Source organism: Calidris pugnax, unplaced genomic scaffold (assembly GCF_001431845.1).
Source record: "Calidris pugnax isolate Ruff unplaced genomic scaffold, ASM143184v1 scaffold28, whole genome shotgun sequence".
Lineage (NCBI taxonomy): Eukaryota > Metazoa > Chordata > Aves > Charadriiformes > Scolopacidae > Calidris > Calidris pugnax.
In genome coordinates this window covers 1,421,950-1,437,438 of record NW_015090842.1, presented here as the reverse complement: position 1 = coordinate 1,437,438, position 15,489 = coordinate 1,421,950, and the positions used below count along the sequence as shown (strand labels likewise).

Here is a 15,489-nt window from a genome sequence, read left to right as displayed (position 1 = left end):
CCGCCCTGGGCGGTGCCCGGCGCCGCTCCGGCCGCCGCCCGCAGCGCCCCCTGGCGGCGGGGAGTGCCGCGGCCGGTCCCGGCTGCGGCGGAGGCGGGCGAGGTCCCGGTTTTGGGGGAAATCTCCGCTTTTCAATCATTGCCCTCAAATTGCCACCCCGATTCTCACACCCGGCAGCACCCCGCTCCACCGTGCTCCGTCGGCTCCAATGCCGCCTTTACAGCTGCCGATATTTAACCGCGCTGCACTGAATAGCTCCATGCAAAGACACCCCTTCCAGACACTGGAGTATTTTACTGAGATAAAAAACCAAAGTGCGACAGCTGGAAATATTCGAAGACCTGTTTATTATATCATTGGCATCATCTTTACCACGAGCCTTTCAGGTTTTGGTTATCTTGCTTGTTTTTAACCATTTGAGCTACATCATCATGAAAGCCTAGTGCTAATAAGGTAACTAAACTTCCCCATAGTAAATTAACTATCAATTCATCATCCCTTTATCAGAATAGATAAAAAATACAAATGAAATACTAAAGCTATCACTGAAAAAAATCAAGTTACTAAGGCTTTCACTAAAGCTTTCTATAAAAACTGCCACATTTCACATGGGGCCAGGGATGTCCTTAAAATCACTCAAGAAATGACAAGCAGAACCACACGCTGCCTTTTCTACCCAGAAATGTTGGTATTTCCACAAGCTGTTTATTTCCCACAGAAATGTTAAGTTTCCCTGCTCTCTGCAGCAGTATTTAACCATACATTTGGTTTTCTATCACACACACCCCCATTTTTCCCCACCTACAGCACCATAAACACACAACAGAATGTTTTACCTGCTTTAAACATTTCACTGATTAAGAGGAAACAAAGTCAGATAGAACAACATTAACACTTACCAGTTTCTGACACAAAATACTCATTTTAGCAATATAGCCTTTTTTTTAATGAATGGTATAAAGCAAACTATAAAAAGATTCAAACAGAAAGCCAAGTCACATGTTACATAAATCACATGTTCAAGAAGGTTAAATTAAAATAACCAAACACATAAATTTTACAGATAAAGATTTTGTTAGCTATGTGAGCATTATGTTAAAAAAAAAAAACAACAACAACATAATAAAGTTATCAAATTCCATGTAATTTAAATTGACAAAGCTTAACATCTCTGGCAGGGAATGTTATCACTGAAAACCATGAGTCCAAGCCCATCTAAATTCTCTCGGGGCTGGTACTGCTGTTACCTCACTGTTAATAATGCTGCTCTGCAACATTTCCCAACCAAGTCCAAAAGACTCCTGAAAGATGTTATTTTGTCTTTGGTTACATGTCTTTGTTTTTTTCTCGCCTCTGTAAAATGGAGATAAAAGAGAAAGTATCAAGACAAACAGACACAAAACACTGCACTGATTAGTAGAAAATTAAATGCTGCTTACTTGTAACTGTAACCTGTAGTATTTCTTGGAAAGATCAACACTTGTCCGTCCTTTCTGAAATGGATAAGACCACAAAATTAAATTCCAGTGATTACCCATTTTTTTCACTCCACTCAAAAGCCAGTCAATTTCTTCAGTCGTGAAATCTTTTCGGGTTCTTCTTCTCTTGCTTGCAGTTCTTGTGTTGTTGTCCAGGGAACATGTTTCATTGTTCTGAAAATATTTATTTTGGCGTAATTAAAAATTATGTCAGTTTACGTTCTCTTTCCCATTTGGAAGTAACACTAAAGGTTGATACCTTTAGTATATTTATTTCTTTAGGTTTCTGTTATTTCTACAGAATGTGCAGTTTTCATTAGGGCAGGAGAAAGTGTACATCCATATTAAATTACTCAGAAAAGACCGTCAGTTGGAAAAGGCTTAACTCGTTTCAGGGATAAATCAGTGTGACTGGAGTGGGATCAACAGAGAGGAATCTCTTTTTAATAAGGTTCACTTTGCTACTGGGCTCCTGCTATAAAGGTGACTTCACAAGAAATCATTTTATTTGAGCATTTGTAAAGACGTGAGTGTAGGATTAGGCTTTGTGTCACTAACCTCAGCTCTGTCAAGTGAGGATGGGCAATTTTCTTTTAAGCGCTGACATCGCGGGCTGCACATTTCTCTGACTCTCTGTCTCCTCAAGTTAGCCTCTTGGGATTTCTGGAAAGCTATGAAATTGTGAACAAGGCCACCTCTTAGTTACTTTAACTGACGTCTACTGTAAAACTGAATATAGTGTTGTAAAGGAGCATTTCTTCTAATGAACTGGAACATGTTATGTATCATAAGTAATATATGACTATATTATTAGAGTATCTCATTTTCATTAACTCTTTCTCTCATCCTTGACCTTAACACGCGAGGACTGTTTATGCATTGGAAGCAACTGTCAGATAACAGGAATCAACTCAAACATCAATAATTCTATGATTGAAGGCACAAGAATGTATCTATTTAAATTAGACCCAAACGCAAAACTCGATCCTTAATTTATGCCTATTACAGAATTAAATTTCAGTAATACTCACGCTTTTCATACGTAGGTATCAAGTTATAGTTGTCAGCCAACCTAGTATTTTTACTACATGCATCTCTATTTGAAGTATCAGGTTTGTTTTTTCTAATTGGAGTCAAAAGAATACCTTAAAAAAACCCAAACAGTAAAACATTATGCATCTTTCTCAAAAAAAAACCCACCACAAAACCAACACAAAACGCATGTAACATTTTAGGAATTAAAAATTAAGAGAGAAACATCTTTTGAGTCGTAGTGCTGTCTGGCCTTGGCAGAAAGACTGGAAAATTCAGTTTACTTCAGAAAATGTTAACTTGCAATACATTAGTGAAATGGGGTTTTGAGATGGAAGAAAGTTGGGTGGTTTTTTAAAATTTCAGAAGACCTCAATGGCTATCATAGACAAATTAATTAATTTCTGAATCGGAATGATGCGGAATGATAAAAATAAAATCCCAATGGGTGGACTGATTTTTTTAAAGAGAATATTTTTACAAGTGATATTAATGTTTTAGAATTTAAGTACTGGCTTAGAGAGATGCTTCAGCCTACTTAAAAAATTCTAGTCATCAATCATAAGAACAGTTCTGGTTACAAGTTGGTGAACGTAGTAATGTATGACTGTAGCTGGAGCTCTGCAGGATGGACCCACAAACACCACTTTCTGAAGAAAATTCCTTGTGAATTATGTAAAAAGTATCTATCTGCAGAGTAAGGAAAACATTTATAACCATTAACTTTTTTTGCTAATTACAGAGTAAAATACTGTAAAAGATATGTACTCTGCTATTTACAGTGGACAGTTGTGTATCAGAAGGAATACCAGTTTTCTGGCAACTGATGGCTCAGTAAACACAGGGCTCCTAAATTGCAGGGTAAGGGCTTTTCACATCCGTTTCCAAACCAAGCCCTTACTTTGGAAATTGTCCCTTTTGCTCCTACAAATTGACATTTCTGCACACAGTCCTCGTTTCTTCACTGGGGTCAGCAGTATTTCTGGAAAATATAAGATGGACACCAGTATAAATGCCAGTAAGTAATAACTGTTTACTTTTCAAAACACCTCCTTTAAACCAGAAAAATATATGATGCACTTTTATTTAATTTGTTAAAAATTATAAGCCATTATACATCCATCAATGTGTAATATTAGAATGAAATGACCTTGCTATGACATCATACATCCATTCACACTTATTTCAACTTAGTATCTTCCCTTCTATTAGCACTTGACTAACTTTGGCAAATGGGACAGTCTCATCAAATCCTACAGTGAGGATCTATCACTGCTGCCCAGAAATACACAAGATCCTCAAAAGAAAAGGAGCTAGTTCTGATCTGGCTTAGTACAGATCACTGGTAAATCAAATTCAATGAATGATTTTACAAGAGCAGAGCAATCAGAAACAGACCAAAAAAAGGTCAGAATTTTAAATATGATTTAAAACAGTAGTTACAGCTACTAACAAAAAAAAATCACAACTACTCTCATAAGTTGCATATTTACTGTTACAAACAGCTGATTTGCGAAGTTCATTTTTATATCTTTCTTCAGCTTCCAGAATGACTTTGTGACGGTCACACTGGTATGGGCAACTTTGCAACATCTTGGTAAAGGTTCTACTGTTGAAGGAGAGTCCTCCTGCTGTACAACCTGGGGAAAAGAAAAAGCTACTGTAGAAACAGGAAACATGAACGCTATGGAAGCCATCACAAAGGCCAGCATTTTATTTTCCTCCAGTTTTCCATATACACATCTCAAAAGAGGTTATACTTTTATGTATCTTGTTGAAAATACTTCTTGCTTTGTACTTGCTCTCTAAAAAAAAAAAAAAAGTTTTCAACATGACAAGGTTATGCCGCACTTCCACTCCAGAAGTACTGAATGAAGTACAGATGCTCTACAGAAGTAAAAATATTAGTGGGACGGGAAGAAAGGGGCCTCAGTTCCCTTTGCACGTTTATCCAGGGGCCAAAACACACAAGATGTCTTTGCCATACTTTGAAACGTTCTCTGTGTTGTAGCAGGTCTCTGTATTGACCTGAATAAATGACAAGTCTAGTTTAGGTATGAATTTCCTCACAGGAAGCCTTCCTGCTCATTTTTGAGGACATTCCTAGGGTAATTTATGGCTTAGTTATTCTTGGATGTTCTCACAGTTGGTTACGTCAGCTGAAGGAGAAGTTCTGCACTGTGAGGAATGGTAAGAAGGGCACCGATACGTATCTGCCATATTCTAGCCCAAGATAGAGCAGTGGTAAAGCTCAGATTGAATTTAGTTGGACAACTTGGGTTCACAGAAGTATTAACATTTCTGTAATGTCAGTTCACTTAATGCATTGCTGACTTTTAAAGCTTCTTTTATGGGCTCAGGAAATAAAGACCTAATATAATATTTACCTATACACCTGAAATTTGGCATTTTATGGGATGCAGATGTAGTTGAAGTACTTTTTTCTTCCCTGGTTACCTCCGAGTGGAATGCATATTGATCTAAATTAGGAAGGAAAAAAAATCCCACTAAGAAAATGGAAGCTCTCCTTTGTAGTGGTAATCACACATCAGCATACCTATATTCAACTGTATTTTCTATCTGTAGATTATTAAAGTTTAATTTACATAACAGCAGACAATCCAAATGAAGTTGCTGAAGTTAAATGGATCGCATTTACATTTTTGTAAATCCAGAATAATTACATTAAATTCAGTGCCTTTTTCATCTCCCAAAGCATATTACTTCAACTTGAACACAGCAAAATAGCCCCGTAAACTTACACTGCTTAACTAAGCTTTATAAATTTTATTTCTATTTGGAATTAGATGCTGAAAAATGTGACGTACTGGACTAATACTTATTCTCTATTTAAATAGAGAAATCCAGAGATCAGCTTGGTCACCTGTAAAGCTACCATTCTGGGAAATACTAATCTAATGAATAATTATAAATCTTATAAATTAACAGGAAACTAAATTATGAGTAAAGATTTGGTTGAACAGATAGCAATCCTGAAATAAATAGATCTGACTAATGGTCAATGCAAATCTGAAAAACATTTATCTTAAACACACATGCAACATGGAGGGATAGGTTCAGGCAGAAGTCACTCTCACAGGTAGGTTCTATCCCCAGTCTTACAAGTACAGAATAAACTCAGCATCCTTACACATTTTCTATTAAATTACTTTCATTGTCCAGTATGAATTGCTTTCAGACTAAACTTAAAGTATTTATCTGTGATACTTTCATTTGAATAGTTAAAATCAATTAAAAAAAAAAAGAAAGCTAAAATATGTACTAGAAGAAAAGCAGAATAAATATTCTGGTAAAAATGTATACAATATAAAATCCCACCACTATGCAAAGAGTTAAAGGATATTATACATAATGTACTCTGTCATCTAACGATGTATACCATCTGATAAAAAGGAGTGATAAAAGTACACAAAATTAATGAAAATCTCATTAAGAACAAAATTGTTTAAGAAAGGAATGTTTAGGTATTTGTACCTGATTTGCACGTCTGTTTCGTATTTTTAACAATCTCTGTTGGTTTTTTAAATAAGTGGTCACTGAAAGATCAAAACGTGAACAAATTAAAAAAATAATCAAGCTTGACAATGTACATTTACCTGTAAATTAATACACACAGTCCAGAGGCAAAACAAAATACATATTAAATATATAAAAGATAAAACTCTAAAAAATTGGTTCTAATTATCCCAAGTTACTGGGCTTCCAGTATGTTCTGTTCCAGCATTTGGAACGCAGCGCTTTTCAGAGTCATTTGCAATTCTGGTTCATCTGAGGATTACTTAGTGCACATAAAACTTTCACAAAGTCTTCAAAGTACTGTAGCTTTCACCAGATGTAGGAATTGCTCTAAAGTAGTAATTGATTTTCTTCTTTTCTTACACTGATTAACTTTTATGCAACCAACATGCTCCAATGATACACGTGGCCTGTAACAGGCTCTATACAATCCGTCAGAAGCCCATCATTCAGAGAAAAAGATCAGAAGCTTTTATTACTACAGGGTCTATAACCTTTGATCGTGATATCAAAAACACTTCCACAGAATATTCTGTAGTGAGCCACCAAAAGGCTGTGTCTTTTCACTGGGAGGAACAGACATAGACAGTAACAGTTAATTTCAAAGGCCCACGTTCAATTTGGAAATTGCTGAAGAAAAGCAACTTAATATTTCTGTTTAGGTGTAAGGCACTTACCTTACTTGAAGAATAGACTGATTTTGTACACAAGCAGGATTTTTGTTTATACTGTGACTTTGAAGTACACTGTCTCTTTGCAGTTCATTAACTGAACAAGGAATATTTCTCTGTTCACTCTGACTAGTAGAAGCATTTATTGGATTCATAGCATTCCCAATTTCATTTGTCAGTGAAGAAGAATTTACAGATGGAGGAAGAACCTGATCATCCGACTTAGAGGTCAACTGTGGGCAATGTACTTCTTTATGGGTTCTTTCTATATAAGATTTGGGATCAGCAGGATTCACTTCATGGTGTTCTGATGCTTCAGTATCGTCTTCTGAAGATCTGTCTACAAATACTCTTCCTTGCATTCTTTCCTGTATTGAAAAATACTAGTTAGGGACTACTATAAAAATATTAAATAAACCTAGTTTCAAGATTAACTAGGACAGACCAGTCTAATTCTGAAGGTAAAGCAAATTCCAGAGAAGCTTCAAAACCCCAGACTGAAGTTGTGAGCCAACAAGACAGCAGTGCTGCTGGAGGTGTTCAAGGGGCAGTTACTAAGTGAGAGTTCCAGGCTGAAGCAATGGATTTGCTACTAACAGAATCATAGGATCACATAGGTTGGAAAAGACCTTTAAGGTCATCGAGTCCAACCATTAACTGAGCACTACCAAGTCCACCACTATCCCATGTCCCTCAGCACCACCTCTACGCATCTTCTAAACACCCCCAGGGACGGTGACTCCACCACTTCCCCACGCAGCTGTTCCAATGTTTGACAACCCTTTACAAAGCACTTCTAGAAATGAAGAGATTAATTAACTTAAGATCCAGCTAAATAACTCAAAAACTGGCTGCTCCTCACCCAGAGATACCAAGTGGTTATACAACACAAGGAAAATATGAAACAACTTTATTTCAGTTTATGTTCACATCTTCCGTTACCATCTCTGCCATCACAGCTGTACAATCACGGGCATTTCAAGCATGCAAATAGTAAAATTATAGGTTCAAATGATCAGCAATTAAAAATAAATCCCACTCCTTTCTCCAACCTAAATGATCTCAATTTTGTAGAAAATCTGTTTTTATAATAAACTAAAATGCTTCATAAAAATACAGGTGCCTGCATTCCCTGATTGCCCTGCATATTTCTAACTTTGATGATACACAGTAGTGGTGAAAGTTGCAGGTTGTAGTTTCACACACATCCAATGTTTTCCCTACTTTTTGAGCTCACACTGAAATTATCTCAAGGGTTTACTTTCTATTTCTCCCTAAACTCTGGAAAGATTTGCTTAGTTTTATCTTACTACAGTAAATAGGCCAACCTCATCACGTTCTTTCTCAATCAAGTTTATTCTGTGTAAAATTTCTTTTGCTTTCTTCCAGTAGTCTTGTAGAGTTCTTCTTCTGACTTGCACATCCAACTCTTCTGCATTGTTCACATTTAATGAATTACCATTTATTTTGAGGGACAATTGTTCAGCTTTATAAAACAAAAAAAAAATCTTAATATTCCAAATTCTAATCAATTAACACCTTGATAAGTATTCATTATATTTTAGTATGCTGAGGGACAGCCCCATTAATTTAATGCAAAATTAATATTTTTATATACTTAAATTTACACATAAGATGTTAATACACTTAAAATATAAACTGCAGCTATAAGAGGTGAGTTTGCAGTTACACTTAGTATAAGCTTTTTATAAAATAAAGCTGTGCTCTAAAAAATGACTTAAAGAACCTATACAGTTAGGATTAAGTTAATAACCAGTATGGGTCTTTGTTTTTATAAAAAAACATATTAATGGACACTGAAAATCATCACACCCCCTCAATCTTAAGCAAAACTCTGTTACGTTTTCAGTCAAATAATGTGGACACATGCTTTTTGCTAATTATTGATTGCATAACACCTTCCATGCTTTAGAGATTAAAGGACAAAGTGTCTTTCTGTTTCATCGGTAGTAGTATACAGTTAATTTAAAAAAATTAAACAGGATACTTCAAAATACACCCTACTTAAAAAATAAAGAGCAAGATTTTTTAATATTGCAAAACAATTGTAGTCATGGTGATTTTGGGCTTGATTATCTACTGGTTAATCTCTATATGCAATGGTACATAAAAGGAATAGAGTATCAATCCCACGTTAAATGAGGGTGTTAATATTTTGCATACAATTTATAGCTGGGAAAGCTTTTAAGCCTACATATAGGTTTCACAAATGCATTATTGCAACGTCCTTGGAATTTTTACTTTTCTTTTTTCTGTCCAAATGCCATAATCAGTCCACAGTGGCAAATATGCAACTTTTCTGCAGAAATTAAACATCTCTTGGGAGTACACAAAATTACAAAGCTACTAAAGTTAAGATCACTTAGAAAGTCAACAGAACTTAGAGAGGGAAATAATCTCTGTGATTTTTAAAGCAGTAACAGCAAGCTTACTCATTTGTTTGCAGTTTTGCAGAACAAAAGTAGCAGCTTTATTCAGTTCCTCATCCTGAGACTCGGTTAATACCTGAATCATAAGTGGAAGACCATTGTTCTGGAGCAGTTCACACTGGTTTTCTTCTAAAATAGGACATTTTACAGGAAAACAGATTGGTTTCAGCCTCATACACACTTATCTTACAGTAATTTTAGACACTAATACTAGTAACTTTCAGGGAAATTCTGAAAAAGAGATTTTCATTATGGAGATTTTTGTCATTACAGCATGCTGTAATAACCTACTACCCAGGTTGCACCAGAAGCACTCTAGGTCACACAGGATTATCACACAGCTCAAAATTCTTGTAAGAAAACTGAAGGAGGACTAAACCCAGTGGTACAACAGAGATCCAAACTAATTTAACTGTCATCTAAAATGTTAGAATTATGGCTTCTGTCTTGCTTTTCCTCTGGTATATACTCCAAAATATATACAATTATGTAACATCAAATGCTTAAAGTTTATAATTAGCAAAACTCTAACAAAATTAGTAGTTTAATCTGCTCCTCCTTGACATTTAGAGGATGACAATCACAGTTTTTGAACATAATCCTTTTTTCCTGCGTTTCTGAACATACATAAAAAACCCAGTAGTATAAACAAACAATGATCAGTATCTCACAACTTCCCATTCTGTTTGCTCATACTACCACAAAATACTGACTTTAGTGTTACATTTTCACCAGATACGCTTGAGAAAGCTCTGAGGAGCCTGGCAAAAACAGCTTAGGATTACCTATTGCTTATGTTACTTCAAAAACAATACTGTTTTATAGCTTTTTAAAAAATTAATAGCTATGTAAACAGTATACATACTGAAGCTGTATATTTCAAGGACCATTAACATAGAGCTCATAAATACTTATCTGGTATGTATGTACTGTAGTTTTCAGGCCTGGATGAATTTTACGCTGTGATACCTGGGCCCAGCTCTGAACTCTTGCATAATAGTCTACTTTTGCTAAGTTCTTAGAGATACTGTCTGCTAACAGGTTTTAAAATTTAAAGATGGAACATTATAGCAAACGTTTTTTCCTGAATATTAATATTACATTATTTAATAGAACTTTCCCTCATGTTCCAGTCCTGATGAAATGAAACTACTGAAGTAGTTAGTGTATGAGAATTTAGCAGAAACTGATAAGAAGAAAAAAAATCTTACCACAAACTTCAGTACAGTGTCCAATTGTTAGAATAATACTGACTTTTTCTCCTGTATCCAGAGTGTTGTGGGACAGCAGCTTCAGCAGCTCTGACACAGTGTGATATTTGGTCAACACCACACCCATGGCAGCTAATACATTAAAAATAATTAGAAGAAAAATAAACTAGATAGTAAGTATATAGGCATCATCCAAGTAGAAGATGCTGTTTCTCCTCTAAAAGCATTGGGCCTGCAGAGTCCTCCTCTTCTCTCTCTTTCATTTTAACACTTCAAATGACCACATCCCTCCTGGAGCAGTAATCCTGCCTCACTACTGCCCATATCCAACACTATCCTTTTGCCCCACTTTGGGCTGTGTAGAGATGTGGCAGAAGATCTGACAAACACAGGCTTTGCAATGAGCAAGTTTTGTGGACTACTGCTGAGTTTCTCCACCCCCTTTATCAGCTCCAGAATAGAGCCAGAAAGAGTGGAATAAGGTTTGACACACAGACCATCTGCCACAGAACGAGCTAGGAATGTTTTCTGGCAGCAGGCAACCTCTTCCTGAAATTGGGAACACCACTGCTAGTACATACATGCTGAAACCTAATCCAACTGCTTTGAAACTAGGCTCAAATCTAGTGCAGGTATATGGTTTTTTTGAACCTCTGTTAGTCAGCACTTATGGCAGAAGTGTCAAATCTAATAATCTTGGCCAACAGCAGACTCATCTGGCTCACACGTTTCTCAAAATCTCCTGATGGAGACAGGACACAAAGATCTCACTAGGACAGCACTATCCAGACAGTAAATGAGAGCAAAGATGCAGGCACACTACATTTGCCCAGCTCCACACCTGAGTTACTAAAGCCTCTTATTAGCTTCGGCAGAGGCCTAGAGAAACACAGCTCTATCTCCCGAATCCAAATCGACTGCTGCACTCAGTTCTCAGCTTTCCTTACCCAAAACTAGCTCTGGGATCTTAATTTTCAGTATAGATTAAATTTCACTATGCTTATTTTAGCAACAATGGGACATGGGACAGTAAGCCACCTCAGATGAACTGAATCACTCCCCATATACACGTTTGAATTTTAAAACATCTGCTAGGATGTATATAATTTAATTGCTTCTTAGCACCCATTCATATCACTCTTCCACCAAACCCAGACTTTAAAAATTGCATTTTAAAATTACTATACATAAGAAACGGTAGCAGTCTTTTCACTCACAGTCATTAGCAATGCAGGCGTCCAGAGTCTTTGTTACCACTACTGCAAGTTTTGTGTTTGAGTGACTCATACAGGAATCTTGCATGAGCCTGATGAGAACTTTAGCTAATGTATCCAATCCTCCAACAGAAACAAAATATTTCTGCACATATGCTTAGGGGAAAAAGAAAAAAATGTGTCTTAAATAAGACAAGCTGCAAATGGTTGTAGCATTTTATCAATTAGGCTCATCACAATTTTTCTGTCTATATATTAACCATTACATTTCCACCCATAGAACAAAGTTGGATATATATTAATCTTGAGAAACGTAGTAATTGTCTTACAAAATAGCTACAGGGAAGATCTCACTATTACATGCATATGAACAACAAACATTACGCCCAAGTTCTACCTAAATAATTATTTTCAGAGATGCAATAATGACTTATATTTGTAAAATGCTTTTATTCAAAACAGCTTCCAAATTTTTTACTGAACTTACTAATGTAGCCAGTTGGTGGCTATTTGTGAAATTAAGCCCAATGCAGTGTAAGCAAAGATGGTGGAAGAGTTTTCAGAGAAAAAGGTGGAAAAACAGCAAATGAATTGTAGAGATTGACAAAAAGAAATCAAGCTATTTAAAGTTCGAGCTGCACTTACAGTTATTTGCAACTGTGAGACAAACAAATGAACAAATAGGACGAACTATCTCCGGCTCCGTGGAACTTTCGAGCCACTCTTTGGCATATGGCAAAACTGAACAGCAAATGTTTTGGTTATCTTCTGGAAAAGTAATAACAAATAACCCCAAATCAAAACATAATATGAAATTTCAGTTGAACAGTAAAAGTGAAAACAAACTGTAGTCACTTTGGAGAAATAAACTCATTTCACACAATTTAACAGCACCACTTACCATTCTGAGGGTTGTTAACGCAGGCACAGAGCGTGCTGCAGACTGAAGACCACAGCTGATAGCACTGATTGGTACTTTCATCTGACAGATTCATCTCAGATGTCGAAAGAGTTGTTCTGTTTAGAACAATGCAAACAAGTCCCAGATGGTCAAGCAAACATATGTCCTAAACAGCCTATCATTTTTATATCATTCAGGTAAACAGGCAACTGCTTACCTGAATAACTGCAGCAGAAGACCAATGCAGCCTGTGTCTCTGACATAGGTTTGCCCGCTTTCTAAAAAAGAACACATACAACACTGTGAAGACACATGCAACTTGAGGAAAAATCTTAATGTCAAGTTTAATTTATGTATTTACATTATATTTCCATTTTCTAAGCATATATCCTCCCCCCAAAACAAATACAAAATCAGATCAACACATTGGCAAAAACGTTCCATTTCTTTCTACGTCCATTTTTTTCCATACATTGTCAGAAACTACTGGTTGGCATTATTTATTTTTTTTAATACAAAATCAGATCAACACATTGGCAAAAATGTTCCATTTCTTTCTATACATTGTCAGAAACTACTGGCTGGCATTATTTTTTTTTTGAACTATCATTTCATTTTTAGAATTAAAACACTTTCTGCTACTTAAGGAAATCCCAGTGAGTGGGGATCTACTTAGCCAATTAAGGTTCGGTTACATGCAACCACTCATCTATATAAATTAATTTTACCAAAACATTACTTATTGAGTGTTCCAAATTTCTGTACTGCAGATTGGTAAATAGAATAAAGTGGTGGAAAAAAACCTCAACTTACTATTATTTGAAACCAGTACTAAGATGACATAAACAGACATTCTTTTCAAGTTCATACCAGAATCCTTATTAATTAAAAATACAATAAGGTCTTCAAACAATGCAGAAGTACATAAAGTTTGCTGACAGTAAACTGAAAACAGAAAATAAAAACCATTAAGTCCTAAAGTAAGCCATTCATAACCCTAAATTATTTTTGTAATATAGCAACTAGAGTTTCAATTGTGCCCAGTATGCAGTCAGCAGAAACAGAACAGGACTATAATGTGACTGAGGGCTTTTCCCTGTGGCCAGTTCTAAAGCAGCCAGGACCTAGGCAAAGGTTAGAACAACCTAAGAGTCATTTATCGCTTGTCGCTGAGGCAGAGAAATAGTACAGCTGTGCGGTATCGTAAGGACATGCTGTCTGCACAAATCAACAAGGTACTTATCCAGATCTGGGGATGGACAGTGAAGCAGTGGCACCTTTACTGCCTCTCACTCAAACTGATAATCTTGTGATCTCCTTTTTTGAGAAAAAAAAAAAATGGAGACAAAAAGCAAGCAGAAGTAATAACAAGGGATCATAACTCAGTCAGAAATACAAATAATATTATTACCATTACTCTCTATTATAACTCCTAATGTAAATAAAGCAGCTTCCTTTACTATGCAATGAACACTTGACTTTGCAAGATCATTTATAAACATCAAACCACCAATTTCTCGAAAATATTCACTTGCTTCACCTATAACAGAAAAAAAGAAAAGTTAAAGTTTTGCTTTTGTTTCTCTATAAAATGAAAACCTTCTAAGATCTTATTATTTCTCAAGCCTTATATCCTTTATTTATTTTTTTTTTTACAGTGACAGCCAACTTCTTAACAAATATTGTGAACATAAAATTGCGTTGTTTCTAAGGAAAAATGCTTCTTACTGTTTTGGTGACAAATTGAATAAATGGTGATCAAAGCCTCTTTCTGAGATACAGGGCAGTCCATCTGATACTTAAGGCATTCAAGCAGTAAGTTCAGATCTGTTTTCATATCTAAGAGCAAACACAAAATCTTCATATAAATTGTTATCTTTTCTTTATATTAATCTATTTAATGTTACAATAAACCTAGCCAACAATGTAGTAGGTATATGTATTTTAAGGAAAAAACAAACCAGTGAGCAAAAACGCAGCCAACCCACTTCTATGCATCTATAAATATGAAATAACAAACATACCTAACCTAAAAATATTCCTCTCCATAGTTTGTTTTTTGAGCATTACTTCCTTTGCTAAAGTAACAGTCCCCTTTCAATATTTCCAGTCTTTAATTACTAGTAACTGTTAGTAAATGCGACATAAATTACCAAATATGAAATTCACAATTGCAAGGTGCAATTTAAGTAAATAATACAAAACTATGAAAATATTCAGTGAAAATACAACTGAAAATCTACAGAGAATGGGGAAAGAATCCAACAAAGCAAAGCTTCCTTTATAATATTTAGTTACTGAAAACTTAATTACTTACCACAACTGCTAGAATCTTCAATCAGGTTGTTACCTTAGTAAGTTAACACAGAGCATTTTCTGAGCACCTACATACAACCCTAGGTAGGTAAAACACTTTGAAAATCTGATTCTTAGTCTCTCCGGTATAATAAAAATAAATATTTCATAATTATTTACAACACTAACAGCAAAAGTAACACTTGTAAGATTTGGGGTTTCTTAAAGAAGAAAAAATACAATAAAAAAGTGGGTAAGTATTACCAAAAAAAGTTGACTTTGTGGCAGTATTATTTAGTATCTGAAAGTCTGTCGTTAGATTTGCCATTTAGCTATCCAATACAGAACCCAAAACACTGGCACCAAGGAAGAAGAACGCTTCCCCAACTGCTCACCACCCCACCACAGACCTATCACAGTCTACTGAATATTTGTAAAACTGATGCAGGTAACAAATGACAAATTATATTAGGTATCTTACCACACTGTTTTTTCTGCACCTTTTGAATTTCCATTTTTGGTTGTATCCCTGTTCTTGTTCTACAATGGCAATGAAAAAGTGTTTTCTGTTTGGATTTGCAATGTTCATAATACACACAGGACAAATTTAGTGTTTTTTCTTAAAATACAGTCAAATTTCCTTATTTTACACTTTCATCTGACACACACAGAGTTTACCATGCTCTTGCATGGTAAAGAT

General features: G+C 35.5%; 2 protein-coding genes across 2 annotated transcripts in view; both read right to left on the bottom strand.

Moving 5' to 3' along the window:
• LOC106888110 (cytoplasmic dynein 1 light intermediate chain 2-like) overlaps positions 1–261 on the bottom strand; it is a 21,997-nt gene extending 21,736 nt beyond the window's left edge. The window contains exon 1 of the mRNA XM_014942137.1: positions 169–261. Coding sequence (XP_014797623.1) covers positions 169–261 — 93 coding nt within the window. The remainder of the gene's footprint in view (positions 1–168) is intronic.
• Positions 262–1,134: 873 nt separating this feature from the next.
• Positions 1,135–15,323, bottom strand: CCDC79 (coiled-coil domain containing 79). The gene is made up of 19 exons (XM_014942487.1): positions 15,271–15,323; positions 14,223–14,333; positions 13,906–14,034; positions 13,308–13,439; positions 12,712–12,772; positions 12,495–12,610; positions 11,597–11,749; positions 10,380–10,511; positions 9,172–9,297; positions 8,047–8,204; positions 6,725–7,086; positions 6,006–6,067; positions 4,898–4,990; positions 4,004–4,150; positions 3,412–3,492; positions 2,510–2,623; positions 2,037–2,149; positions 1,440–1,652; positions 1,135–1,353 (listed from the first exon to the last, which is right to left on the bottom strand). Exons 1-19 carry the CDS (start codon positions 15,302–15,304, stop codon positions 1,327–1,329), a joined length of 2,364 nt encoding a protein of 787 aa, XP_014797973.1. The 5' UTR covers positions 15,305–15,323; the 3' UTR covers positions 1,135–1,326.
• Between the last annotated feature and the right edge of the window lie 166 nt (positions 15,324–15,489).